Genomic DNA, 26,630 nt, shown 5'->3' on the forward strand with positions numbered 1-26,630 from the left:
AAATAAAACAGCCCTGCATCGCACCCGAGCAGGGGCAGAGCATGAGCCTCTGCCGTGGGTGACAAGACTCTGGGAGTGGAGAGGGGCTCGTTGGAAGGGAAGGCAGGGCTGGAGGCAGCCGGTGCATGGAGGAGGGAGGGCATGGGGGGGCAGGGAGGAGGGAGGGCAGGGAGGAGGGAGGGCAGGGAGGAGGAAGGGTGGGGGGGACAGGGAGGAGGGAGGGTGGGGAGGAGGGAGGGCAGGGAGGAGGGAGGAGGGAGGGCAGGGAGGAGGGAGGGCAGGGAGGAGGGAGGGTGGGGGGACAGGGAGGAGGGGGGGCAGGGAGGAGGGAGGGCACGGGGGCATGGAGGGGGAGGGGGCAGGGAGGAGGGAGGGGACATGGAGGAGAGCCAGGCGCTGTTGTGCTGGATGGAGTAAGGGAGAGAGGGGCCAGACAGCGCTCCAGAGGGGTGGAGACAGCACGTGAGCCGGAGGCCCAGCCGTGGCCTCTCAGAGGTTGCTCGGGAGACCTGGGTCACATTTCCTCTTCCCGTGGGGTTGTGGGTGGGAGGCACAGGAAGACCGTGGCGGCGGGCCTGGCCCGCTAGCCCAGCGCCACCTTTCTGGAGACGGTCTGGTAGTAGACACCGCGGAGCAGGGCCTGGTAGCTGGGCACGCGGAACAGGTGGCGCTCGCCGAAGGACACGTCGTACTCAGCCGTCTTGCCTGTGACCAGCACGCGGATGTGGGGCTCGTTCACCTGGTGACCCACCACCACCACGAAGATCTCGATGCCCGCGCGCTGGGCCTCCTGCACGGCCTTCTCCAGGGCCGCCGGCGTGGCCCCCTGCGCATTGCCGTCAGAGAACAGCAGCAGCCTCTTCTTGGCAGCGCCGGATGACGCCTCACGGTAGAAGCGAGTCACGTAGCTGAGGGCGTCGTTGACGTCCGTGGCGTCGTTGAAGTAGTCCATGCTGTCCACGGTACCGGCCAGCACCGTGTAGTTCTGCAGGAACTGCAGGGCCGCCCGCCCCGGCTGCTGCTGGCCCTGGCCGCTGTACTGCACCACGGCCACGCGCACCGTGTGGGCAGCCGATTCACGGCCGGCCGAGAGGAAGCGCTCGGCCACGCGCTTGGCAAAGTGCTTGGTGGTGTCAAAGTTGTGGCTGCCCACGCTGGCTGACCCGTCCAGCAGGATGGTGATGTCGGCCGGGGAGGAGAAGGTGACTGTGGGATGGGGGGAGAGGCTGTGAGCACCGGGCCCGCCCGTGCCGCCGTGGGGGGCTGGTCACCCCGCTTCCCAGGCTGGCCGGGCAGGGGAGGAGCGCCCCGGAGCCGGAGTGAGCCCCACGGGCCCCATGGTGCCCGGCCAGCGCCTGCCCCACAGCCCTAGCTACTCACTCGGGCAGGTGTAATCTGGACACTTCTTGTCTGTAAAAGAAGAGACAACACAGAAGATGGACCGACGCTCGGTGCCGTGATCCAGGGCAGCACCCCCAGGAGCCTGACCCCCGTCTGCCCCAGGCCCCACAGCCTGCAGCCCATCCAGTCCTGCCAAGGGCACAGGCCTGCCGGTCACCAGCCCACCGAGAGGTGGGGCAGAGCCGGGTGCCTTCGGAGAGTGTGGAGACTGAGGCAGAGCAGAGCTGGGGTGCTCCGCGCCGTGCACCCCACCCCTCCCCCGCACCAGCCTGCTCCCAGCTCTCCCTCCGCTGCCCGGCTGCCGGCGCTGCCCGGCCCTGTTCACTGCACATGCTGCGTGTGGGCATGGGTGGAGGTCTGGGACACGCGTGTGTGTCACGCACCCTGCCAAACACAGGCTTGGACAGAGTGGCCAGTCTAGTGGGCAGCGCTGCACAGTCCGGCCAGTGTTCCTCTGGGTGGGTGCCGGCCAGGGTGGCGGGCATGTCCTGGGGTGGGGACCCGGCACGCAGCCCCTCGGTGGTGTGGGCGTCCACACCACCCCCCGAGACCCCCCCACCCGCCCCACTCCCTGCCCCACCCCGCCCCTGCCCCGCCCCGTCCCACCCCACCCTGCCCACCTATGCAGATCTGGGTGGTGATGTTCTTCAGGAAGCCGTCGTCCAGTAACTCTGCGTAGTTTTCCTTCACCAGAGAGATGCCGGGCCGGCCTTGGGACAGCACACCTTGGCAGGAGATGACGTGGAGCTGGTCAGAGCCGGCCGCGAAGCCAAACACGTCTTTGATGCCCACAGAGACCACCTGTGGAGGATGCGTGCAGTCAGCGGACCCGCCTCGGCCGAGCGCGGTGAGGCTGCAGGCTGGGCCTGCGCCCACCTGGATGTCAGGGCCGCACAGCACGTTGAGGGGCGTGGTGTCTCTCTGGGTGTCTGAGCGTCCGTCGGTGATGACCAGGACAATGCGGTCATTCTGGGTGGGCGGCAGCAGCCGGTCCCGCGTGTACTGCAGAGCCTCCCCGGTGTACGTGCCGCCTGCCATCCACTGCAGCTTCTTCACAGCTCTGCTCGGCACAGGACAGCCAGGCCAGGTCAGTCAGGGCCAGGGCCAAGGTCCAAGGCCACGCCCCCGCAGGGGCCCAAGGCCACACCCCCACAGGGGGCCCGAGGCCACGCCCCCGCAGGGGCCCGAGGCCACGCCCCCGCAGGGGCCCGAGGCCACGCCCCCACAGGGGGCCCGAGGCCACGCCCCCACAGGGGGCCCGAGGCCACGCCCCCGCAGGGGCCCGAGGCCACACCCCCACAGGGGGCCCGAGGCCACGCCCCCGCGGGGCCACTCACTCCTTGAACTCCTGGGCGTTGCGGATGTTGGGGCTCCTCATGTCTACGTGTTCCTGCATCTGGTTGTGGCTGTACTGCACCACGCCAGCGTGCGACTGTCCCGGCTCAAACTGAGGGACAGCACAGGGCGTCTAAGCCTGTCACCGAGTCCCAGCATTTGTGTCCCCCAGGAGGCCCTGCGTCACAGCCTCTGGCCTCCCATCTGCCGGGCATTCAGAGCCCCGGGGGCGCTCCCCGTTTCTGTCCTCAAAGAGTGAGCCTTGAGACTGTCAGGAGCCAGGCCCACGCCCCGGGGCCAGGCTGGAGCCCGCTCCATCCTGTGCCACCTGACAGAGCCAGGGCTGCACCGGGCAGGGCCTGGCCGGGACTGGGCCGTGCATGCACCAGGAGGCTCAGCCTTCTGCTTATGTGGTGGCCGCCCCACAGGCAGCTCCCCTCACCTTGACCAGCTCGACTCTGCTCAGACGGTCAATGACCTTGATGATGAAGTCCTTGGCGATCTCAAAGTTCTGCAGGCCGATGCTCTCGGAGCTGTCCAGCACGAAGAGGATGTCGATGGGCCCACACTTGCACTCTGGGGGCGGGCAGGGTCGATCCTCAGGGCCCCTCCCAGGGTGCCCCACGGTCCCTGGCCACCCCTCCCCGGGCTCCTGGGCAGAGGCCCGTCAGGCCACCCGCCCCCAGCCAGGCCCAGCCAAGGCTGCACCAGCTGCCTCTGGACCCTGACCCGACCCCATGGGGAGAAGGGACAGGGCAGGCCTGGGGTCTGGAGGTGTTGATGTGCTGGAGAAGAGCCTGCATGCTCTGGTGGCACTCTGGGGGCAGGGAGGCCGCTGGCCAGGGAGCAGCAGAGCAGCATGACTGTCACTGTGCACTCAGAGAAGGGCCTGCTCTGTCCACTGCAGACCGAGGGCCCTGCTCTGTCCACTGCACAGAGGGCCCTGCTCTGTCCACTGCAGATGAGGGTCCTGCTCTGTCCACTGCACAGAGGGCCACTCTGCCCACTGAAGGAATCCTTAAAGCCACATGGCAATTGCTATGTGTTAGGGGTGGCACTCACCACAGCAGGCTGGAGGAAGAAGGAAGAGGAGATTAGACAACAGAACAGCACATGACTTCAAGCTGTCCCTGCACCTGACCCCCTTCCTGGAGCCCCTCTGCCCAGCTCAGTTCAGCCCGGCCCAGCCCAGCCCAGCTCTGCCCAGCCCAGCCCAGCCCAGCCCGGCCCAGCCCGGCCCAGCTTAGCCCAGGCTCTCAGACAGAACTTTAGGACAATTAGCCAAGCCCCAGCCCGCTCCTCTGCAGGGCCGCACCAGCTGGGCCTGCTGGCTCTGCCAGGACCCCTCCCCCAACCGCACTGAGAGTCTTCTGGACAGGAGGGCCCTGGGGCTGGCGGGAGCGAGCTCATCCACTGAGGTAGCTCTCTAAGATCGCTGTACTCACAGCACATTTTCATGATGATGTCGAGAATCTCACACTCCTGGGGAGGGAGAGGTGGGAAGGAGCGTTACCATGGCTCTGAGCTAGAGGTCTCCCGGCACCCCAGGGCCGGACCTTGTCTCAGTGTGTCCTGTGGTGACCACTGGATCTTTACCTCCAGTGTGCATGCCATATGCCAAATGGTCACCAAATGAAGGTTGTCACGTCTCTCAGGGGTCATGCATGTGTCATGCAGGGTCATCCATGTGTCCTCCAGCCCATCCACATGTACCCTGTGGTCATCCACTTTCCCCACTTTGTCCATGTGTCCTCAGGCCCGTGTCCTGTGCTCATGGCCTACCTCTGTGTCCTCACACCCAGGCCTCCTCCCCATCCCCCCATCTGTTCCCACCAATGGCCTCTACACGGTCTGTGGCCTCCAGAGGACAGTTGTGGACACCCTACTTACGTCCGGTCCAGGTGGTCCCACGTGTCCTGGGGGTCCCTGTCAGGGCAGCAACAGACCAGGCTCTGAGTGTGCGAGCTCTGAGGGGAGGCTCTGAGTGTGCAAGCTCCCAGGGGAGGCTCTGAGTGTGCGAGCTCCCAGGGGAGGCTCTGAGTGTGCATCCTCCCAGAGGAGGCTCTGAATGTGCAAGCTCCCAGGGGAGGCTCTGTGTGTGTGAGCTCTGAGGGGCGGCTCTGAGTGTGCGAGCTCTGAGGGGAGGCTCTGAGTGTGCGAGCTCCCAGGGGAGGCTCTGAGTGTGCATCCTCCCAGAGGAGGCTCTGAATGTGCAAGCTCCCAGGGGAGGCTCTGTGTGTGTGAGCTCTGAGGGGCGGCTCTGAGTGTGCAAGCTCTGAGGGGAGGCTCTGAGTGTGCGAGCTCCCAGGGGAGGCTCTGCGTGTGTGAGCTCTGAGGGGCGGCTCTGAGTGTGCGAGCTCCCAGGGGAGGCTCTGAGTGTGCGAGCTCCCAGGGGAGGCTCTGCGTGTGTGAGCTCTGAGGAGAGGCTCTGAGTGTGCGAGCTCCCAGGGGAGGCTCTGAGTGTGCGAGCTCCCAGGGGAGGCTCTGAGTGTGCATCCTCCCAGAGGAGGCTCTGAATGTGCAAGCTCCCAGGGGAGGCTCTGTGTGTGAGCTCTGAGGGGCGGCTCTGAGTGTGCGAGCTCTGAGGGGAGGCTCTGAGTGTGCGAGCTCCCAGGGGAGGCTCTGCGTGTGTGAGCTCTGAGGGGCGGCTCTGAGTGTGCGAGCTCCCAGGGGAGGCTCTGCGTGTGTGAGCTCTGAGGAGAGGCTCTGAGTGTGCGAGCTCCCAGGGGAGGCTCTGAGTGTGCGAGCTCCCAGGGGAGGCTCTGCGTGTGTGAGCTCTGAGGAGAGGCTCTGAGTGTGCGAGCTCCCAGGGGAGGCTCTGAGTGTGCGAGCTCCCAGGGGAGGCTCTGAGTGTGCAAGCCCCTCCCCCTTCCTTTCCTCCCTCCCTTCCCCTCCCACAGCCTCATGGCTCACCTGTGGGCCTTCCGGGCCTCGGTACCCTTTTGCTCCTTTGACCCCACGTGGTGAAATGTCATTGTTCTGAAAGGAAGTGACACAGGTCAGCAGCCATGAATGTGTGTCCTCTGACACAATCACCTGGACACTTAGCCTGCTTATCTGTCTCCCCAGCTGGCTCCACTCTGCTGCCCTGAATCTAGGCTGCCTTGGGTTCACACCAGGACTCCACCTGACCCCGCCCACGTCCTCTCCACCTGACCCCGCCCACGTCCTCTCCACCTGACCCCGCCCACGTCCACCTGACCCCGCCCACGTCCTCTCCACCTGACCCCGCCCACGTCCACCTGACCCCGCCCATGTCCTCTCCACCTGACCCCGCCCACGTCCTCTCCACCTGACCCCGCCCATGTCCACCTGACCCCACCCACGTCCTCTCCACCTGACCCCGCCCACGTCCTCTCCACCTGACCCCGCCCACGTCCTCTCCACCTGACCCCGCCCACGTCCTCTCCACCTGACCCCACATACATCCTCTCCAGGCTCTCCAGCTTCTCCTTCATCTCCCTTGAGGCCAGGGTAGCCTTTCGTTCCCTGTGTGTGACAGAAAATACAAGTCAGTGTAATCTTAGTGGGGAGGGAAGGTGGTGTGAGTGTGGCTGGACTGTCCCCAAGGTAGGTGGGGGATTTGGGTAATATTGGATGGGTTGTGTGTGTGACTGTGTACCTGTGTGTGCGATTGTGTGTGACTGTGTGTGACCATATGTGTGTGACGGTGACCGTGTGTGAGACTTCTGTGAATGTGTGTGGCTGTATTATGTGACTATGAACATGTGTGTGACTTGTGTAACTGTGTGTGTGACTGTGACCAAGTGTGTGACCATGTGTGACTGTGTATAACTATGTGTGTGACGGTGTGTGACAGTGTGACTGTGTATAACTATATGTGTGACAGTGTGACTGTGATAATATGTGTGACAGTGTGGCTCTGTGTGTGACTGAGTGTGTGTGTATGGCTGTGTGTGACTGTGTGTGACTGTGTGTGACTGTATATAACTATGTGTGTGACAGTGTGACTGTGATATGTGTGACCGTGTGGCTGTGTGTGTGTGTGGCTGTGTGTGACTGTGTGTGACTGTGTGACTGTGTATATGTGTGACAGTGTGACTGTGTGTGTGACTGAGTGTGTGTGTATGGCTGTGACTGTGTGACTGTGTATAACTGTGTGTGACGGTATGACTGTGACAGTATGTGTGACCGTGTGGCTCTGTGTGTGACTGAGTGTGTGTGTATGGTTGTGTGTGACTGTGTGTGACTATGTGTGACTGTGTATAACTATGTGTGTGACAGTGTGACTGTGACAGTATGTGTGACCGTGTGGCTGTGTGTGTGTATGGCTGTGACTGTGTGACTGTGTATGACTATGTGTGTGACGGTGTGACTGTGACAGTATGTGTGACCATGTGGCTGCGTGTGTGACTGTGTGTGTGTATGGATGTGTGTGACTGTGTGTGACTGTGTGTGTGTGTGACTGTGTGTGACTGTGTATAACTATATGTGTGACAGTGTGGCTCTGGCAGTATGTGTGACAGTGTGGCTGCGTGTGTGACTGTGTGTGTGTATGGATGTGTGTGACTGTGTGTGACTGTGTGTGTGTGTGACTGTGTGTGACTGTGTATAACTATATGTGTGACAGTGTGGCTCTGACAGTATGTGTGACAGTGTGGCTGCGTGTGTGACTGAGTGTGTGTGTATGGCTGTGTGTGGCTGTGTGTGACTGTGTGTGTGTGTGACAGTGTGTGACTGTGTGTGACTGTGTGTGTGACGGTATGACTGTGACAGTATGTGTGACAGTGTGGCTGCGTGTGTGACTGTGTGTGTATGGATGTGTGTGACTGTGTGTAACTATGTAACTATGTGTGTGATGGTGTGACTGTGACAGTATGTGTGGCTGCGTGTGTGACTGTGTGAGTGTGTATGTAATGCATGAGATCACATGCATACGTCTGGACATGAGTGCATAGGGACATCGTTCCTGCAGGTGTGTGTCAATATACACATGTGTGGGCACTGTGCCTGTGAGCAGAGGCAGAGTGAGGGCATACTCACGTTCAGCCCTGGGGGACCTCTGTTGCCTGGATAACCCTGTGGGCGAAGGCAAGGTGGTCAGGACAAGGCAGAAAGAGCCTTTTTAAGGGCAGAGGCCTAGTTACCAAGTCTCCTGGCCAGTTGGTGGCCAGGCTGGCCCTGCTGGACCAAGTGCCCAGGTAGCCAGAATAATGCTGAGAGTGGCTCAGTGGGGGGACACTTACAGGAAAGCCGGGGAAGCCCTCGGTGCCATTTCCAGGGGGACCGTCTTCACCCTGGGAGAGTAAAGCAGAGCTGCTGGCACCATGTAAGATGCTCGCCCAGGACGCCCCGGGACGCCCCGGGACAGCGCAGGACAGCCCAGGACGCCCCGGGACGCCCCGGGACAGCGCAGGACAGCACAGGACAGCGCAGGACAGCACAGGACACCCGGGACGCCCCGGGACAGCGCAGGACAGCACAGGGCACCCGGGACAGCGCAGGACAGCACAGGACAGCACAGGGTACCCGGGACAGCACAGGACACCACAGGACAGCGCAGGACAGCACAGGGCACCCGGGACAGCGCAGGACAGCACAGGACACCACAGGACAGCAAGGACAGCACAGGGTACCCGGGACAGCGCAGGACAGCACAGGACAGCACAGGGCACCCGGGACAGCGCAGGACAGCACAGGACAGCACAGGGTACCCGGGACGCCCCGGGGCAGCACAGGACAGCACAGGGTACCCGGGACAGCACAGGACAGCACAGGACAGCACAGGACAGCACAGGGCACCCGGGACAGCGCAGGACAGCACAGGACACCACAGGACAGCAAGGACAGCACAGGGTACCCGGGACAGCGCAGGACAGCACAGGACAGCACAGGGCACCCGGGACAGCGCAGGACAGCACAGGACAGCACAGGGTACCCGGGACGCCCCGGGGCAGCACAGGACAGCACAGGGTACCCGGGACAGCACAGGACAGCACAGGACAGCACAGGACAGCACAGGGCACCCGGGACAGCGCAGGACAGCACAGGGTACCCGAGACACCCCGAGACAGCACAGGACAGCACAGGGCACCCGGGACAGCGCAGGACAACACAGGACAGCACAGGACAGCACAGGGCACCCGGGACGCCCCGGGGCAGCACAGGACAGCACAGGGTGCCCGGGACAGCGCAGGACAACACAGGACAGCACAGGACACCCGGGACGCCCCGGGGCAGCACAGGACAGCACAGGGTACCCGGGACAGCGCAGGACAACACAGGACAGCACAGGGTACCCGGGACAGCGCAGGACAACACAGGACAGCACAGGGTACCCGGGACAGCGCAGGACAACACAGGACAGCACAGGACAGCACAGGGCACCCGGGACAGCGCAGGACAGCACAGGGTACCCGGGACAGCGCAGGACAGCACAGGACAGCACAGGACAGCACAGGGCACCCGGGACAGCGCAGGACAGCACAGGACAGCACAGGGTACCCGGGACGCCCCGGGACGCCCCGGGGCAGCACAGGACAGCACAGGGTACCCGGGACAGCGCAGGACAGCACAGGACAGCACAGGACAGCACAGGGTACCCGGGACAGCGCAGGACAACACAGGACAGTATAGGACACCCCCAAATGGCAGCATTCAGAGGTTCTTCCTGTCAGCTGCCCTGGGGGCTCATCTCCCCGGACTGAATCTCAAGTAGGAAAGACTGGCCAAGGTGCACCGTGGTTGGCTGCTGACTACACACTGCCTGTGTGGTCACTAGACCCCCAGAGGCAGCCCCTTCCCTCAAAGTTGGTTCAGGCCAGGGCCAGCCTTGCGGGGAGGGACCTCTGCTACCCAGCATGGACCAGCAGGCCCTGCTGCCACACACTTACCCGTTCACCCATTAGCCCCGGGTCTCCTGGGGGTCCGACAGGTCCTGGGGCGCCTCTGGGCCCCTAAGGAGAGAGGAGTGGCAGCCAGCTCCCAGCGAAGGCAAGGGCTCAGCGCCCTCCGGGGACTGGGAGCGGCGCCCAGAGGCCCAGGGCAGCGCCCGGGGGATGGGACATCCGGGGGCAGCACTCACCTCAGGCCCGGGGGGACCCTCGTCACCACGGTACCCCTTAGGTCCAACGGGGCCAGCCTCACCCTGAGGGACAGATGCATGGGTCCCGGGTCACCGGGGCAACCAGGAGCCAGGACTGCCGGTGCTGGCGTGGTTGGACCAGGCCTGAAGCCTGTCCTGTCCCCGTCTGGGCCTGCTTTTGGGCTCCCTCCATCACCAGATGGGCTACTGCACCCGCACTGGCCTCGGTCTCCCACTGAAGCCCACTGGGATGCACCGGGAAGCAGTGCAGTGGGTGCTTCTTGCCCAGCGTTCCATCCTTCCCTACAGATACCAGGGAGGGGCTCTGCAGAGGCAGGACCCTGGCCAGCTCTCACCGGGACTCCCTGCCTGCCTGTGCTGCCTCTGGACTAAGCCAGGCTGCAGCAGGCCTGGACCTCGGGTCCCAGCCCCAGTGGTGGGCCTCTGCCTCGTCCATGCCCACGGGACGGGGCTCTTGTGCGGGGCCCAGAACCTCACTTCCCCAGGGCCGAGCCCAGGGTGTGTCCACACACGTTTGACCTCACACCCAGCAGCACGCCCCTGGCCTCCTGTTGACAGCTGGGGCCATGGGGTCTGGCCCATCAGGTGGCTCAGGTACCATGTGGCCCCCTGCCACTGGCTCTGGGGTCCATCCTGTGTCCCAGGAGGCCACGAGCTGGGAATGCAGACCCTACCTCAAGAGCTGACCCGCATTTTAGCCTTGGCCAACTTGACTGTGTCCTGAGTCCTGTGTGGGCTGACAGGCTTTGGGTGCCACTATAAGACAGAGGGCTGCCCACTCCAGACAGCAGGCTCCCTCCCCCAGACAGCCGGCTGTCCACTCCAGACAGCGGGCTCCCTACCCCAGACAGCAGGCTGCCCACTCCAGACAGCAGGCTGCCCACTCCAGACAGTGGGCTCCCTACCCCAGACAGCCGGCTGCCCACTCCAGACAGCAGGCTGCCCACTCCAGACAGTGGGCTCCCTACCCCAGACAGCCGGCTGCCCACTCCAGACAGCAGGCTGCCCACTCCAGACAGTGGGCTCCCTACCCCAGACAGCCGGCTGCCCACTCCAGACAGTAGGCTCCCTACCCCAGACAGCCGGCTGTCCACTCCAGACAGCAGGCTCCCTACTCCAGACAGCCGGCTGTCCACTCCAGACAGCGGGCTCCCTACCCCAGACAGCAGGCTGCCCACTCCAGACAGTGGGCTCCCTACCGGGTCTCCTGGGACACCAACAGGACCTTCTCTTCCTTGGTCACCTTGGGGTCCAGCTTCACCCTGGGGAGAAGGCTCAGAGTCTCCGTCTGCTCCTAGGTGGGGCAGACGGCAGCCCTGAGGGCCTGGCAAACAGTTGCTGGACAGGAGCTGCTTGCCAGGCATGGACTGCAGTGGTGTGGTGGCTCAAGACAGGGCAGGGACACAGTCCACGTCAGGCATTGATTGCTCCTCACCCCTTCCTTCTGACCGCCTTTCCCCCTCTTAGCCTTGCCATGTGTTTGCCAGGAAATAGGTCTCTGGTGTGGCCATTGTGTGACTACCTCTGTTCTCCAGGGCCCCAGGGTGAGACGCCTTGGTCAAACCATCTCTGGCCTGTCCCCCATTTGGAGTTTTAATCTGACATTTTCACTCTTGAAACTGAAACAAAGAAATTCTTCCAAATAAGAACGTGAGGCCTGTCTGCAGAGTTCATGTAGTGGTTGGGAATGGCTGTGATTTAGAGAGGCCTGAAGTGTGAAGTGAGGGGCCCTGTCAGGCCAGCTTAGATCCTGCGCTCGTGGTGGCCTGCGGGCGTCCCTGGGATCCAGATCCTGCGCTCGTGGTGGCCTGCAGGTGTGGCTTGAGAACAGAGCTGCTCAATAAAAGTTGGCATAGATGCTGTGGCCTCAGACACTTCACCCCTGTGGGTGACATTTTGGGGGTTGTTTCTCCCAGGAAAGGGGAAATGGAGGTGTGAGCCTCCCAGGACCCCTGGCTGCTTCCATTCAGATCCCTGGGTTCAGGAAGCAGGCTGCCAGGTGGGGGTGGGCAGGGTTCTGCAGACAGAGCTGCATGGTCCACAAGCAGAGGGAAGCAGAGAGCTGAACTCTGTGTGACCGTGGGATCTAACCCCTGACCTATCCTGTCCCTGCAGGGCTGTGTGACCCTGGGTTCTGACCCCTGACCTGTCCTGTCCCCCACAGGGCTGTGTGACCTGGGTTCTGACCCCTGACCTGTCCTGTCCCCCACAGGGCTGTGTGACCCTGGGATCTGACCCCTGACCTGTCCTGTCCCCCACAGGGCTGTGTGACCTGGGATCTGACCCCTGACCTGTCCTGTCCCCTCAGGGCTATATGATTCTGGGATCTGACCCCTGACCTGTCCTGACCCCCGCAGGGCTGGTCAGGGTCTAGCCTGAGGCTGGGACTCACCGGCTCTCCCCGTGGCCCCCGCATGCCCGGGGTCCCCCGAGGTCCTCTCTCTCCAGGGCCGCCCTGTGTGGAGACGGGCAGGTAAGAAGCAGACGCCACTTTGGGGTTTACACCAGCCTGGGCCGCTCACAGCCTCCACCCAGTGGCAGCCGGGGCTGGCCTTCCTTCCAAGCCGCGTCATTTCAGAGGCCAGCCTCCCTCGATCCACAGCCTCCACTGACTGAGGATTTGAGGCCAGGGCAGAACCACAGGGTGACAATCATTCCAAAGGCTGGTGTCTGCCTTCCCTGCTGGTGTCAGACCACCTGGCTGTGTGAGGCCCAGGCACTGTCAGGAGTGGACCTGTGGTGTCCAGTCAGGAGTGGGCCTGCTGTGTCCAGTCAGGAGTGTGCCTGCTGTGTCCAGTCAGGAGTGGACCTGCGGTGTCCAGCAGGAGTGGGCCTGCGGTGTCGTCAGGAGTGGACTTGCGGTGTCCAGTCAGGAGTGGGCCTGCGGTGTCCAGTCAGGGGTGGACCTGCACTGTCCAGTCAGGAGTGGGCCTGCGGTGTCCAGTCAGGGGTGGACCTGCGGTGTCCAGTCAGGAGTGGGCCTGTGGTGTCCAGTCAGGAGTGGACCTGCGGTGTCCAGTCAGGAGTGGGCCCTCTGTGTCCAGTCAGGAGTGGGCCTGCAGTGTCCAGTCAGGAGTGGACCTGCGGTGTCCAGTCAGGAGTGGACCTGTGGTGTCCAGTTAGGAGTGGGCCCTCTGTGTCCAGTCAGGAGTGGACCCGCGGTGTCCAGTCAGGGGTGGACCCGCGGTGTCTAGTCAGGAGTGGGCCTGCGGTGTCCAGTCAGGAGTGGACCTGCTGTGTCCAGCCAGGAGTGGACCTGCTGTGTCCAGTCAGGGGTGGACCTGCGGTGTCCAATCAGGGGTGGACCTGTGGTGTCCAGTCAGGAGTGAGCCTGCGGTGTCCAGTCAGGGGTGGACCTGCGGTGTCCAGTCAGGAGTGGGCCTGTAGTGTCCAGCAGGAGTGGGCCTGCGGTGTCGTCAGGAGTGGACTTGCGGTGTCCAGTCAGGAGTGGGCCTGCGGTGTCCAGTCAGGGGTGGACCTGCGCTGTCCAGTCAGGAGTGGGCCTGCGGTGTCCAGTCAGGGGTGGACCTGCGGTGTCCAGTCAGGGGTGGGCCTGCGGTGTCCAGTCAGGAGTGGACTTGTGGTGTCCAGTCAGGAGTGGGCCTGCGGTGTCCAGTCAGGAGTGGACCTGCTGTGTCCAGTCAGGAGTGGATCTGTGGGGTCCAGTCAGGAGTGGGCCTGCTGTGTCCAGTCAGGAGTGGACCTGCTGTGTCCAGTCAGGAGTGGATCTGCGGGGTCCAGTCAGGAGTGGACCTGCGGTGTCCAGTCAGGAGTGGGCCTGCGGTGTCCAGTCAGGAGTGGACCTGTGGTGTCCAGTCAGGAGTGGGCCTGCTGTGTCCAGTCAGGAGTGGACCTGTGGTGTCCAGTCAGGAGTGGGCCTGAGGGCCAGGGGCCCATCAGGAATAGACCTGTGGGGTCAGGGTGACCCTGGCAGAGCTGTCAGGGGCAGCCTGCCGCCCACCACTCACCCGCTCCCCCGGGGCGCCGTCGGGACCAGCGTTGCCCTGGAAAGGGAGGAGCAGAGCCTGCGTTAGTGTGCATGGCAGCACGCACCCCGCCTTGGGAGTGAGGTGGAGGCTGGCAGGGGCTCACCTCATCGCCGGCCTCTCCTTTTTCTCCGGGGGGCCCAGGCTCTCCGGGTTCGCCCTGTGGGAGGAAGGGCGGGGTGAGCGGTCGGGTCTTTGGTTCTGAGCCCCGGCAGCCCGGGATACCTTGCCCCATCTCACCTCGTCTCCCGGTGGCCCCAAGTTTCCGGGTCTTCCAGCTTCCCCGTCTGCTCCGGCTTCCCCCTGGCAGGATGAGCGGTCACGCGTGCTCCCTGGGGGTAACCTCAGGCCTGCCCCGCTCCCCACAGCTCGGCCCACTTAGCCCCTGGTCTCCAAGGACCCCGGGGACCCACCTGTGGCTGCACACCACCATTTGCACGCTCCGGTCCCCAAACCACCTGCCCCGCCTGACGGGGCTCGGGCGGCCAGCCGCACTCTCCCCTGGGCAGGGGTGATCTGTGGCTGGCGTCTTCCTTGGAACACAGGGCGGGGGCCCCTGACTCTCCCTCACCTCCCTTGCATCTCCTGTCTTCACCAGAATCCTCAGAGAAATGCAACTGAAACTCAACCCTAGGTGGGACTTAACAGCTGTCCTGTGGCCGGGCGCCGTGGCTCGCGCCTGGCATCCTCGCTACTCAGGAGGCTGAGATCTGAGGAGCGCAGTTTAAAGCCAGCCTGGGCAGGAAAGACTGTGAGACTCTTATCTCCAATGAACCACAAAAAAAGGTAGAAGTGGAATTGTGGCTCAAGTGGTAAAGCCTTGTGGGAAAGAAGCTCAGGGACAGTGCCCAGGCCCGGGGTTCAATCCCCAGGACTGGCACACACAAAATAAACAGAAACAAACCCCACTGCCCTCTACCAGCGTCTTGCTTACCCTCAAATTTCTCACAGATTCGGGGGGTGGGGCAGGGCTGTACCGCTGGGGGCACACCAGCGCTCCAGGCCTGTCCATCCTGCTGCGGCTCTGACTGTCCACATGTCCACCAGCGTCACTTACCCCTGGGGCTCGGCTGGCAGAGCCGCGGGTGGCAGGCTGCCTGCCCCTGAGGATGACAATGCCCGGCCCAGCGGCCCCGGGCCACTCACCTTTTCTCCTTTCAGTCCGAAGGAACCGGCGTCACCCTTAGGGCCAGGGGGTCCTTGAATGCCCTGGTGGGAAGAGCCACGGCCACTGCGGTCACAGCAGGTCACGCTGATGTGCCCGTCAGGAGTTGTGTGCCTGGCCGGCATGCCGGGGCTGCCAGGCATCGGGGGCGGGGGCTGAGTGACTTACGTCAAATCCGGGTGAGCCCTTGCAGCCGGGCAGGCCTGGGTACCCTGTCTCCCCCTGAGGAGGAAAGCCAAGGCTGACGCAGGCAGGGGCGGGGTGGGGTGGGGGGTCAGCAGCCAAGACTCTGGGCCTTGCCCATCCACGCCCCTCCCAGGAAGCCCTCAGTCCTAGGGTAACGGTCAGCCTGGGACTCGCGGGCATGGCAGGAGACTCCGAGTCACACTGTCACCCGCACACGCCCGCCCACCCCCCACCTGCGCGCCCCTCGCCACCCCCTTCTCCCATCCCGGGCTCACCTTCATGCCGTCCACCCCGTCGATGCCACGCTTGCCCTTCTCGCCCTGGGGGCCAGAAACAAAGAGTCAGAGGAAGGTCAGACAGTGCTGCTGGCCACCGGGCGCGGCCGCTGAGGTCCACTCACCTTGTAGCCTTTGGGACCCCTGGAGCCCTGTGGAGACAGAGGGGGCGTGAGGAGGGCCCCTGCCTCGTTCAACCCTGCCCAGCAGGTGGGGGGCAGGTGAAGCCTGGCAGGGGACCCCGAGAATGCAGAGCTGCCCCACGTCCAGGGAGCCTGCCAGTGTGGGGCTCAGGAGCGGAGGGGCTGGCTCTCAAAGCCCCCACCCTGCGGCCGGTGAGTGACAGGCGCTGCCCCCAGGCCCTGCTGACACCGGACCCCAGATGGTGGCAGGGGGTGGAGGGAGGGGGAGGGGGATGGGGGCGGGGGGGGAGGGGGGAGGGGCAGGGGGATGGGGTGGGATAGGGGTGGGGGGATGGGGCGGGGTGGGGAGGGGCAGGGGGCGGGGTGGGGGGAGGGGCAGGGGTAGGGGTGGGGTGAGGGGCAGGGGGATGGGGTGGGGTGGGGAGGGGCGGGGGTGGGGAGGGGCAGGGGCGGGGGGGGAGGGGAGGGGCAGGGGCGGGGGGGGTGGGGAGGGGCAGGGGCGGGGGGGAAGGGGCAGGGGCGGGGTGGGGGGGGGAGGGGCAGGGGTAGGGGTGGGGTGAGGGGCAGGGGGATGGGGTGGGGTGGGGCAGGGGCGGGGTGGGGAGGGGCAGGGGCGGGGTGGGGAGGGGCAGGGGCGGGGTGGGGGTGGGGAGGGGCAGGGGCGGGGGGGGAGGGGAGGGGCAGGGGCGGGGTGGGGGGGGGGAGGGGCAGGGGTAGGGGTGGGGTGAGGGGCAGGGGGATGGGGTGGGGTGGAGCAGGGGCGGGGTGGGCAGGGGCAGGGGGCGGGGTGGGGGGAGGGGCAGGGGGATGGGGTGGGGTGGGGAGGGGCGGGGGCGGGGTGGGGAGGGGCAGGGGCGGGGGGGGGGTGGGGTGGGGCAGGGGCGGGGGGGAGGGGCAGGGGCGGGGTGGGGGTGGGGAGGGGCAGGGGCGGGGTGGGGAGGGGCAGGGGCGGGGGGGAGGGGCAGGGGCGGGGGGGGGGGTGGGGAGGGGCAGGGGCGGGGTGGGGAGGGGCAGGGGCGGGGGGGGGGTGGGGTGAGGGGCAGGGGGATGGGGTGGGGTGGGGAGGGGCAGGGGCGGGGGGGAGGGGCAGGGGCGGGGGGGGGGTGGGGTGGGGTGGGGCAGGGGCGGGGTGGGCAGGGGCAGGGGCGGGGTGGGGAGGGGCAGGGGCGGGGGGAGGGGAGGGGCCTGCTGCCAGGGCCCCATGGGAAGCTGGCATGGAGCGTCTCCCTGCACCCTCTTGTGCTCTCTCGGCTCAGTGCCCAGAGGGAAATGTCCGAAGCCAGGTCCTGCTCACCTTCTCCCCGCGGCTTCCCTTTTCTCCCTGAAAAGCAGACAGAAGGGGAAGAAGGGTCGTGGCTGTGCAGGGTCCCACACGCTGCCCCCCGCGGGCACAAACCGGGCCGGGTCTGCTGGGCCCCAGGGAGGCGCGGCGGGGGCCCCACACGCACCTTCATGCCCTGGTACCCGACGGGTCCCAGGTCTCCAGGCCGTCCCTGGAAGAGAGGAGGAGACAGTCAGACGCCCAGACGCCGGACAGCTCGCCCAGCCCACCCTGCGGCCAGGGCCTGCCCAGCGGGGCCCCAGGGCTCTGAGGGTCTCCAGGGTCACAGTGAGCTGGGGAGGGGCCCAGAGAGCCTGGGGGAGGTGGGGGGGGATGAGCTAGGTACCCTGGGAGGGGGGAGAGCGGGGGAGGGGGGCCAGGGGTCAAGCGGAGGTCCTGGGAGTCCGCTGGCCTGCCCCTGGGGCCTGCCCTCCGTGCTGTCCACCGGGCGGCCCCGGACCACGCCTGTCCTCTAAGCTCTCCCCAGAGTCTCCCACTGCGGCTTCTCCACTTCCGCTACTCACCGGGTCTCCAGCTTCTCCTTTCTCTCCAGGGAGACCTGGCTTTCCTCGCTCACCCTGGGGGACAGAATAGCCGGTCAGGGTGGTGCAGACTCTTTCCAGAAAGCTGGGGGTGGGAGGGGCTAGCTTGTGCACACAGGGTCCTTGGGAAAAGTTCATCCTGCCCCCAAGTCCCTCTGGGCCCCATCACGGCCTGATCTCAGCTCCAGGAGCCCAGAGACCTTCAGGAGACCTCAGCCTGGGCCTCCGGGCTGGACCCAGGCCTTGGCCTCCCGGGCTGGCCCCCCAGGCGGGACCCAGGCCCAATCTCCTCCCCTGTTTTGGGGGTTGAGGGGTGCCGGTTCTGCCAGGCTCTATCAATACTCAGGCTCAGCCTCACTCACGGAAAGTCCCTCTGGGTTCTGACTACTCTGAGGAACCAGCAAGCCCATGCTCCTGAGCAGCCTTCAGAGTGGAGATACAAACTGCTTTTACTTCTCAGGACCCGTGAGCCCACAGTCTCAGGCTTCATCCACTTCCGGATCCTTCCGGAAGGCCTTTCCAGGGGCCAGGCGGGTGCCCACACCAGTGTGGCACTATCTGGACTCTCTCCCTGGACTCAGGGTCCTGTCCAGCCGCCGCTGGTAGCTGCTTGGTGGAAGCTGTGTTCCAGGCATTTCCACAGCACAGGAGCATGCTTGGGACCGGCCACTCACCTCATACCCAGGGTCACCCCGGGGCCCTGGAGGTCCTCTGGCAGGCTGCAAGACAGACACGCAGGGCCATGAGCCCTGGACCCCCCCCCCCCCCCGGCCTCCACAGCCCAGACCCCTCCCTGGCCTCCACAGGGGGCCGTCAGCCCAGACCCCCCCCCAGCCTCCACAGGGGGCCGTCAGCCCAGACCCCCCCTCCCCGGCCTCCACAGGGGGCCATCAGCCCAGACCCTCCCTCCCCGGCCTCCACAGGGGGCCGTCAGCTCAGACCCCTCCCCGGCCTCCACACGGGGCTGTCAGCCCAGACCCCCTCCCCGGCCTCCACAGGGGGCCATCAGCCCAGACCCCCCCTCCCCGGCCTCCACAGGGGGCCATCAGCCCAGCCCCCCCTCCCCGGCCTCCACACGGGGCCGTCAGCCCAGACCCCCCCCCGCCCCCCAGCCTCCACACGGGGCGTGGCTGAGCTGGGGAAGCCACACTGACCTGGCACTCGAAGGAGCAGCACTGTGGAGAGGAAGGAGGGCAGGAGACCAGTCAGAAAGTCAGCAGTGGAGACTGGTGTCCAGCCACACGCGAGCGCTCAGCACACGCGTGTGCCCGGGCACACGCCCCACCCAGGAGTTCTGGCCCTGTGGACCAGCACCCTGGCTGGGCAGCGGGGGGCGGGGGGGGGTCTTACCACTTGCTCCACATTGTTTTTCTGAAATAGAACGGAACAAATGGGTTACCACTGGTAGCCCACTTGGCGGCCTCCCCTGCCCTCACGTCCCCTCCCTCCTTGCCCGAGCGTGGTGCCTGGGGCACTCACGATCATGTCCACGATCGTGTCGATGGTCTGGGTGATGACCTCCTCGGCCCCACGACTCTGCCCCCAGTCTGCTGCCGTGAAGTTGCGCCGGTAGGTGTGGTCGGTGGCGATGATGCTCAGGCGTGGCTCCTGGGGTATGGGCAGGAAGAGGGGGCGAGCTGGGTCCCTGGGGCCCCCAACAGGGCCCAGGCCAAGGCAGGCTGGCCCGGGGGTCCCAGGGCCAGCAGACACCCGGTGCCTCACTGGGAGGGGCCTGGGACCGTCTGGTACTGGGGCCCTAGTGGGCAGCAAGCCTGGAAACGGGCATTGTGAGCCCCCAGGCTGGGGACAGGGACCCCTGGAGCCCTGAGGGGCTTGGGGGTGGGGGATGGGAGGGGGGCTGGGGGTGGGGGATGGGAGGGGGCTGGGGGCGGGGACAGTGGGGGGGCAGGGGATAGGAGGGGGCTAGGAGCAGGGGACAGTGGGGGTGGGGGATGGGAGGGGGCTGGGGGCGGGGGATGGGAGGGGGCTGGGGGTGGGGGATGGGAGGGGGCTGGGGGCGGGGGATGGGAGGGGGCTGGGCGTGGGGGATGGGAGGGGGCTAGGAGCAGGGGACAGTGGGGGTGGGGGATGGGAGGGGGCTGGGGTGGGGAATGGGAGGGGGCTGGGGTGGGGGATGGGAGGGGGCTGGGGGCAGGGACAGTGGGGGGTGGGGGATGGGAGGGGGCTGGGGTGGGGAATGGGAGGGGGCTGGGGTGGGGGATGGGAGGGAGGCTGGGGTGGAGGACGGGGGGAGCAGGGGATGGGAGGGGGGCTGGGGGCAGGGGACAGTGGGGGGCGGGGGATGGGGGATGAGGACTGGGGACGGGGCAGCCCCCCTCCCCTCTCCCCCTCCCCCCCCTCTCCCCCCCCTCCTGTTCCCGGTGCCTAGGATGGTGTGAAGTCTTACGAGGTGGTCGGGTGTGATGGCCACGGAGAAGACCTTGACGCCCAGGTGCTTGGCTTCGTTCACTGCGTCCTCCAGGCCCCCGCAGGGCTCCTTGTAGCCCTCCAGGGGGTGCCCGTCCGTCACCACGATCAGGTACTTGTTCTCCTTCAGGTGGGAGCCCCTGGGGGGCGGCTGGTGTGAGACCCCTCCCCGCGCCTCAGAGCTCCGCCCAGCGGGAGGCAGGGAGGCCCTGGGGGCGGCTGGTGTGGACCCCTCCCCGCGCCTCAGAGCTCCGCCCAGCGGGAGGCAGGGAGGCGGGGGGGGGGGGGGGCGGCTGGTGTGGACCCCTCCCCGCGCCTCAGAGCTCCGCCCAGCGGGAGGCAGGGAGGCCCGGGAGGGTGGCCGACTGGCTCTGAGGATGCCCTTCTGTCAGCTGCTTGGAACCAGAGCGTTTCCCTGAGCACCCTGATGATCTCTCTCCATCTCTGTGTTCTCTCTTGGGGTTTGTCTGCGTCTCTCTCCATTCTGTCTCTGTCTCTGCCTCTCTATCTTTTCATCTGTGTCTCTGCAGGTGTAGTGATGCTGGGGTCACTGGTCTTGGGGACAGTGTCTGATGCACGGGTGGAAGGGACAGGGGGAGGCCCCGGGGCTCCGGCCATGGCCCATGATCTAGCATGACACCCTCACTGGGACAGGACTCTGACTCTCCAGCCATCACCTGCTGCCCGGAAGCCCAGGGCCCAGAGGACCCCAGGGGGCCTGCACAGGCCTGTGCGTCCCAGGCTGGCCGTGGCCCCCAGCTGGCCCGCCAGGCCACTCACCCGATGAGCAGCTCCTCCAGCCCCTTCTTGATGGCGCAGTCCGTGTAGGTGCCCTTGCCAAAGTACGTGATGGCGTCCACGCTGGCCTTGAGCTCGTCCTGGCCGCCGGGCATGCGTGTGAGCCCACGGATGATCTCCACCTCGTCGCTGTAGTGCAGTGCCCCTGCGTTCCACACCAGGCTGCGGTCGCACCGGTAATACCTGCAGCCAAAGCAGCGCGCTGGGGAGCTGGGCAGTAGACCCGAGGCCGCACGGGCCCTGTGGGCAGCGGGAGTGGGGTTGTAGGGGATGTGCACTGTGCTCCTTAAGGTCCTGTGTGTCCCCATCTCCCGTGTGGCAGATGGCCCAGCCCTGGTCAAGGCTGAGAAAGGTGGTCTCTGCCCAGAAGCTGCAGGTGGGTGTCAGGAGCAGCCTGGCACATCGACATGGGCGCCTGGGATCTCTTGAGAGCACAGGTGTAGAGCCACAGCCACATGTGTGCCATGACCCCGCTAGAGCCCCTGACCCTGCCACGGAGGGCAGAGCCGTGGCCGTGTGCGTGTCATGACCCCGGCTAGAGCCCCCGACCCTGCCATGGAGAGCAGAGCCGTGGCCATGTGCGTGTCATGACCCCAGCTGGAGCTCCTGACCCTGCCACAGAGGGCATGACCCTGGCTGGAGCTCCCGACCCTGCCACAGAGGGCAGAGCCACGGCCATGTGTGTGCCATGACCCCAGCTAGAGCCCCTGACCCTGCCACGGAGAGCAGAGCCGTGGCCATGTGTGTGCCATGACCCCAGCTAGAGCCCCCGACCCTGCCACGGAGAGCAGAGCCGCGGCCACGTGCATGCCATGACCCTGGCTGGAGCCCCCGACCCTGCCACGGAGGGCAGAGGCAGGTGGAAGCAGCTGATGGCACCCAGGGTCTCTGGCGTGATCTGCGTAGCTCTGCCCCAGCCCCAGGGTTCTCCAAGGTCTACTCTGCACTCTGGGGTGCTCTGGACTCTGGGGTGTCCTGCACTCTGGGATGGCCTGGACTCTGGGGTGCTCTGGACTCTGGGATGGCCTGGACTCTGGGGTGTCCTGGACTCTGGGGTGCTCTGGACTCTGGGGTGCTCTGGACTCTGGGGTGTCCTGGACTCTGGGGTGCTCTGGACTCTGGGGTGCTCTGGACTCTGGGGTGTCCTGGACTCTGGGGTGTCCTGGACTCTGGGGTGCTCTGGACTCTGAGGTGTCCTGGACTCTAGGGTACTCTGGACTCTGGGGGGATCCTGGACTCTGGGGTGCTCTGGACTCTGGGGTGTCCTGGACGCTGGGGTGCTCTGGAGTCTGGGGTGTCCTGGACTCTGGGGTGCTCTGGACTCTGGGGTGCTCTGGACTCTGGGATGGCCTGGACTCTGGAATGCTCTGGACTCTGAGGTGTCCTGGACTCTGGGGTGTCCTGGACTCTGGGTGTTCTGGACTCTAGGGTACTCTGGACTCTGGGGTGCTCTGGATTCTGGGGTGTCCTGCACTCTGGGATGGCCTGGACTCTGGGATGCTCTGGACTCTGAGGTGCTCTAGATTCTGGGGTGTCCTGGACTCTGGGGTATCCTGGACTCTGGGGTGTCCTGGACTCTGGGGTGCTCTGGATTCTGGGGTGCTCTGGACTCTGGGTGTCCTGGACTCTGGGGTGTCCTGGACTCTGGGGTGCTCTGGACTCTGGGGTGCTCTGAAGTCTGGGGTGCTCTGGATTCTGGGGTGCTCTGGACTCTGGGTGTCCTGGACTCTGGGGTGTCCTGGACTCTGGGTTTTCTGGACTCTAGGGTACTCTGAACTCTGGGGTGCTCTGGATTCTGGGGTGTCCTGCATTCTGGGATGGCCTGGACTCTGGGGTGCTCTGGACTCTGGGGTGCTCTGGTCGCTGGGGTGTCCTACACTCTGGGATGGCCTGGACTCTGGGGTGCTGTGGACTCTGGGGTGTCCTGGACTCTGGGGTGTCCTGGATTCTGGGGTGCTCTGGACTCTGGGATGGCCTGGACTCTGGGGTGCTGTGGACTCTGGGGTGTCCTGGACTCTGGGTGCTCTGGATTCTGGGGTGCTCTGGACTCTGGGGTGTCCTGGACTCTGGGGTGCTCTGGACTCTGGGGTGTCCTACACTCTGGGGTATCCTACACTCTGGGATGGCCTGGACTCTGGGGCGCTCTGGACTCTGGTGTGTCCTGTACTCTAGGGTGTCCTGGACTCTGGGATGCTCTGGACTCTGGTGTGTCCTGGACTCTGGGGTGTCCTGGACTCTGGGGTGCTCTGGACTCTGGGGTGTCCTGGACTCTGGGTGTTCTTGACTCTGGGGTGCTCTGGACTCTGGGGTGTCCTGGTCTCTAGGTGCTCTGGACTCTGGGTGGCCTACCCCTTTTTTTTAAAACCAGTACTGGGGCTTGAACTCTGTCCCTGAGCTTTTTTTGCTCAAGGCTAGCGCTCTACCACTTGAGCCACAGCTCCATTTTCAGCCTTCTTTTTTCCTGCATAGGTTTATTGGAGATCAGAGTCTCACCAATTTTCCTGCTCAGGATGGCTCTGAATCACAATCCTCACATTTCAGCCTCTGAGTAGCAAGGATTATAGGTATGAGCCACTGGCTCCCGGCAGGGCCTGGGGACCTCTTAGGGAGACGCAGGACCTCGCGTGAGGGCCGCAGTGGGACCTCTCCTCCCTCCCAGCCGTGCTCCCCTCCTCCCTCCCAGCAGTGCTCCCCTCCTTGCTCCCATGGACCCGGCATTCTACTGTGTTCAAGTCTGCAGTCTGTAAAGCCCCTGGGTTGGCAGTGGGAGTGAACAGCCCACGGTCTGGCATGTCCGTGGGCCCTGGGCCCTGGTAGGGTGGTCAACAGAAGCAGGGTGGGCCAAAGGAGGGGCTGGGTTGCTGGAAGGAGGGCTGGTTCCAGGCTGAGCACACCCATGGGGCCCAGCCGGACACCGAAGGCCCTGGGCCCCGGCAGAGCTGCAAGCCCTGGCAGTGCTCCAAACCCTGCCTGCTTGGGGGGCTGTGACTGCCTGTCTGTCTGTGGGGCTGTGACTGTCCATCTGTCTGTCTGGGGGGGCTGTGACTGCCTGTCTGTCTGTCTGTGGGGCTATGACTCTCTGTCTGGGGGGCTGTGACCATCTGTCTGTCTGGGGGGGCTTTGTCTGTCTGTCTGTGGGGCTGTGACTCTCTGTCTGTCTGTCTGTCTGGGGGGGCTGTGACTGCCTGTCTGTCTGTCTGTGGGGCTATGACTCTCTGTCTGGGGGGCTGTGACCATCTGTCTGTCTGGGGGGGCTTTGTCTGTCTGTCTGTGGGGCTGTGACTCTCCGTCTGTCTGTCTGTCTGTCTGTGGTGGCGTCACACTCTGCATGGTGCCCTTGGCCCTCCTAGTGGTGAGGAGCACTGTGGCACTGATCTCACGCCCAGCCTCGCCCCTCGAGCTGGTAGATGCTGGGTGTAAGGGTGGCCGGGTCACAGGGGCGGCTGCCCAACCCTGCCTGTGGACCAGCTGGGCTCAGGAGATGCGGGACAGGCCCCGTGCGCCCCTACCTGTCTCTCAGGTTGTCGATGAAGCGCTTGGTGAAGGCCTTGACCTTGTCCACCAAGGCACCGTAGGGCTTCAGCCGCAGGGCCACGCTCTCAGAGGTGTCCAGCACGAAGAACAGGTCCACGGGGCAGTCTGGGCCGAGGGGGACGTCCATGAGCCACACACTGCCCTCCTGGGCTCAGGCCGCTTGCACCCACCCACCTGTGGAGTGCTCCCATGTCCTCCTCCCCACCTGTGGAGTGCTCCCGTGTCCTCCCCACCGTGGAGTGCTCCCGTGTCCCCCCTCCCCACCGTGGAGTGCTCCCGTGTCCTCCCCACCTGTGGAGTGCTCCCATGTCCTCCTCCCCACCTGTGGAGTGCTCCCGTGTCCTCCCCACCGTGGAGTGCTCCCGTGTCCTCCCCACCGTGGAGTGCTCCCGTGTCCCCCCTCCCCACCGTGGAGTGCTCCCGTGTCCTCCCTCCCCACCGTGGAGTGCTCCCGTGTCCCTCCCCACCGTGGAGTGCTCCCGTGTCCTCCCCACCTGTGGAGTGCTCCCGTGTCCTCCCCACCGTGGAGTGCTCCCGTGTCCTCCCCACCTGTGGAGTGCTCCCGTGTCCTCCCCACCTGTGGAGTGCTCCCGTGTCCTCCCCACCTGTGGAGTGCTCCCGTGTCCCCCCTCCCCACCGTGGAGTGCTCCCATGTCCTCCTCCCCACCGTGGAGTGCTCCCGTGTCCTCCTCCCCACCGTGGAGTGCTCCCGTGTCCCCCCTCCCCACCGTGGAGTGCTCCCGTGTCCTCCCTCCCCACCGTGGAGTGCTCCCGTGTTCCTCCCCACCGTGGAGTGCTCCCGTGTCCCCCCTCCCCACCGTGGAGTGCTCCCGTGTCCTCCCTCCCCACCGTGGAGTGCTCCCGTGTCCTCCCCACCGTGGAGTGCTCCCGTGTCCTCCCCACCGTGGAGTGCTCCCGTGTCCTCCCCACCGTGGAGTGCTCCCGTGTCCTCCCTCCCCACCGTGGAGTGCTTCCGTGTCCTCCCCACCGTGGAGTGCTCCCGTGTCCTCCCTCCCCACCGTGGAGTGCTCCCGTGTCCTCCTCCCCACCGTGGAGTGCTCCCGTGTCCTCCCCACCGTGGAGTGCTCCCGTGTCCCCCCTCCCCACCGTGGAGTGCTCCCGTGTCCTCCTCCCCACCGTGGAGTGCTCCCGTGTCCTCCCTCCCCACCGTGGAGTGCTCCCGTGTCCTCCTCCCCACCGTGGAGTGCTCCCGTGTCCCCCCTCCCCACCGTGGAGTGCTCCCGTGTCCTCCCCACCGTGGAGTGCTCCCGTGTCCTCCTCCCCACCGTGGAGTGCTCCCGTGTCCTCCCTCCCCACCGTGGAGTGCTCCCGTGTCCCCCTCCCCACCGTGGAGTGCTCCCGTGTCCCCCCTCCCCACCGTGGAGTGCTCCCGTGTCCTCCCTCCCCACCGTGGAGTGCTCCCGTGTCCTCCCCACCGTGGAGTGCTCCCGTGTCCTCCCTCCCCACCGTGGAGTGCTCCCGTGTCCCCCCTCCCCACCGTGGAGTGCTCCCGTGTCCCCCCTCCCCACCGTGGAGTGCTCCCGTGTCCTCCTCCCCACCGTGGAGTGCTCCCGTGTCCCTCCCCACCGTGGAGTGCTCCCGTGTTCTCCTCCCCACCGTGGAGTGCTCCCGTGTCCTCCTCCCCACTGTGGAGTGCTCCCGTGTCCTCCTCCCCACCGTGCAGTGCTCCCGTGTCCCTCCCCACCGTGGAGTGCTCCCGTGTCCCTCCCCACCGTGGAGTGCTCCCGTGTCCCCCCTCCCCACCGTGGAGTGCTCCCGTGTCCTCCCTCCCCACCGTGGAGTGCTCCCGTGTCCCCCCTCCCCACCGTGGAGTGCTCCCGTGTCCCCCCTCCCCACCGTGGAGTGCTCCCGTGTCCCCCCTCCCCACCGTGGAGTGCTCCCGTGTCCCCCCTTCCCACTGTGGAGTCCCCCCTCTCCCGCAGAAGGTGAGGTGTCCCCCTAAGGGTCCCCTGCCTGGAGCTCGGAGGCCTGGCTGACCTCTGAAGGGAGGGCTCTGGAGCAGCTGGACAAGGCTGCTGTGGACGTGGCCCCGTTGGGTTTGGAGCCCCCGGAGCCCTGCCTTGGAGCTGGTGCGCCAAGCCTCCCAGCCCCGCCGCTCTGCGCAGCCCTCTGCAGAGAGCAGAGAGGGGCTCCCCTCACCCCCACCCTGCCGGAGGAAGGGGAGGCTGGCGGTGCCCAGGGCCAGCCCAGGGGAGCTGGAGGGGAGCGGAGGCCCCAGGCTGGGGCTCCTCAGCCCCCCGCAGGGGTTCCAGGGCCCCGGCCTCTCCCCACTCACCTTGGAAGGCGATGGGCTTTGCGGTCCCCACATCGTCCTGGGCGGCCGCCCAGCCGGCCTGCAGCAGCAGGGACAGCAGCGCAAGGCCGGGCCTCATGGTGCCTCGGGCCTGGGGTCAGCACAGCGAGAGCCGGGTCAGGACGGCCGGGGCGGAG

At 65.8% G+C, this 26,630-nt stretch overlaps 1 protein-coding gene across 1 annotated transcript; it reads right to left on the minus strand.

Annotated features, from left to right (window-relative positions):
- Window positions 1-349: 349 nt before the first annotated feature.
- Col6a1 (collagen type VI alpha 1 chain) lies at window positions 350-26,630 on the minus strand. The gene is made up of 35 exons (XM_042695312.1): window positions 26,476-26,630; window positions 24,155-24,284; window positions 20,628-20,828; window positions 19,828-19,987; window positions 18,900-19,028; window positions 18,771-18,791; window positions 18,575-18,595; window positions 18,095-18,139; window positions 17,403-17,456; window positions 17,006-17,050; window positions 16,852-16,878; window positions 15,540-15,566; window positions 15,415-15,459; window positions 15,122-15,175; window positions 14,935-14,997; window positions 14,029-14,091; window positions 13,895-13,948; window positions 13,771-13,806; window positions 12,195-12,257; window positions 11,002-11,064; window positions 9,782-9,844; window positions 9,591-9,653; window positions 7,944-7,994; window positions 7,741-7,776; window positions 6,163-6,225; window positions 5,650-5,715; window positions 4,627-4,662; window positions 4,182-4,218; window positions 3,799-3,807; window positions 3,179-3,312; window positions 2,739-2,848; window positions 2,278-2,461; window positions 2,022-2,202; window positions 1,381-1,410; window positions 350-1,206 (listed from the first exon to the last, which is right to left on the minus strand). Exons 1-35 carry the CDS (start codon window positions 26,570-26,572, stop codon window positions 584-586), a joined length of 3,084 nt encoding a protein of 1,027 aa, XP_042551246.1. The 5' UTR covers window positions 26,573-26,630; the 3' UTR covers window positions 350-583.

The sequence above is a fragment of the Dipodomys spectabilis genome, unplaced genomic scaffold, assembly GCF_019054845.1.
Source record: "Dipodomys spectabilis isolate Male_0828 unplaced genomic scaffold, ASM1905484v1 ptg000184l, whole genome shotgun sequence".
Taxonomy (NCBI): Eukaryota; Metazoa; Chordata; class Mammalia; order Rodentia; family Heteromyidae; genus Dipodomys; species Dipodomys spectabilis.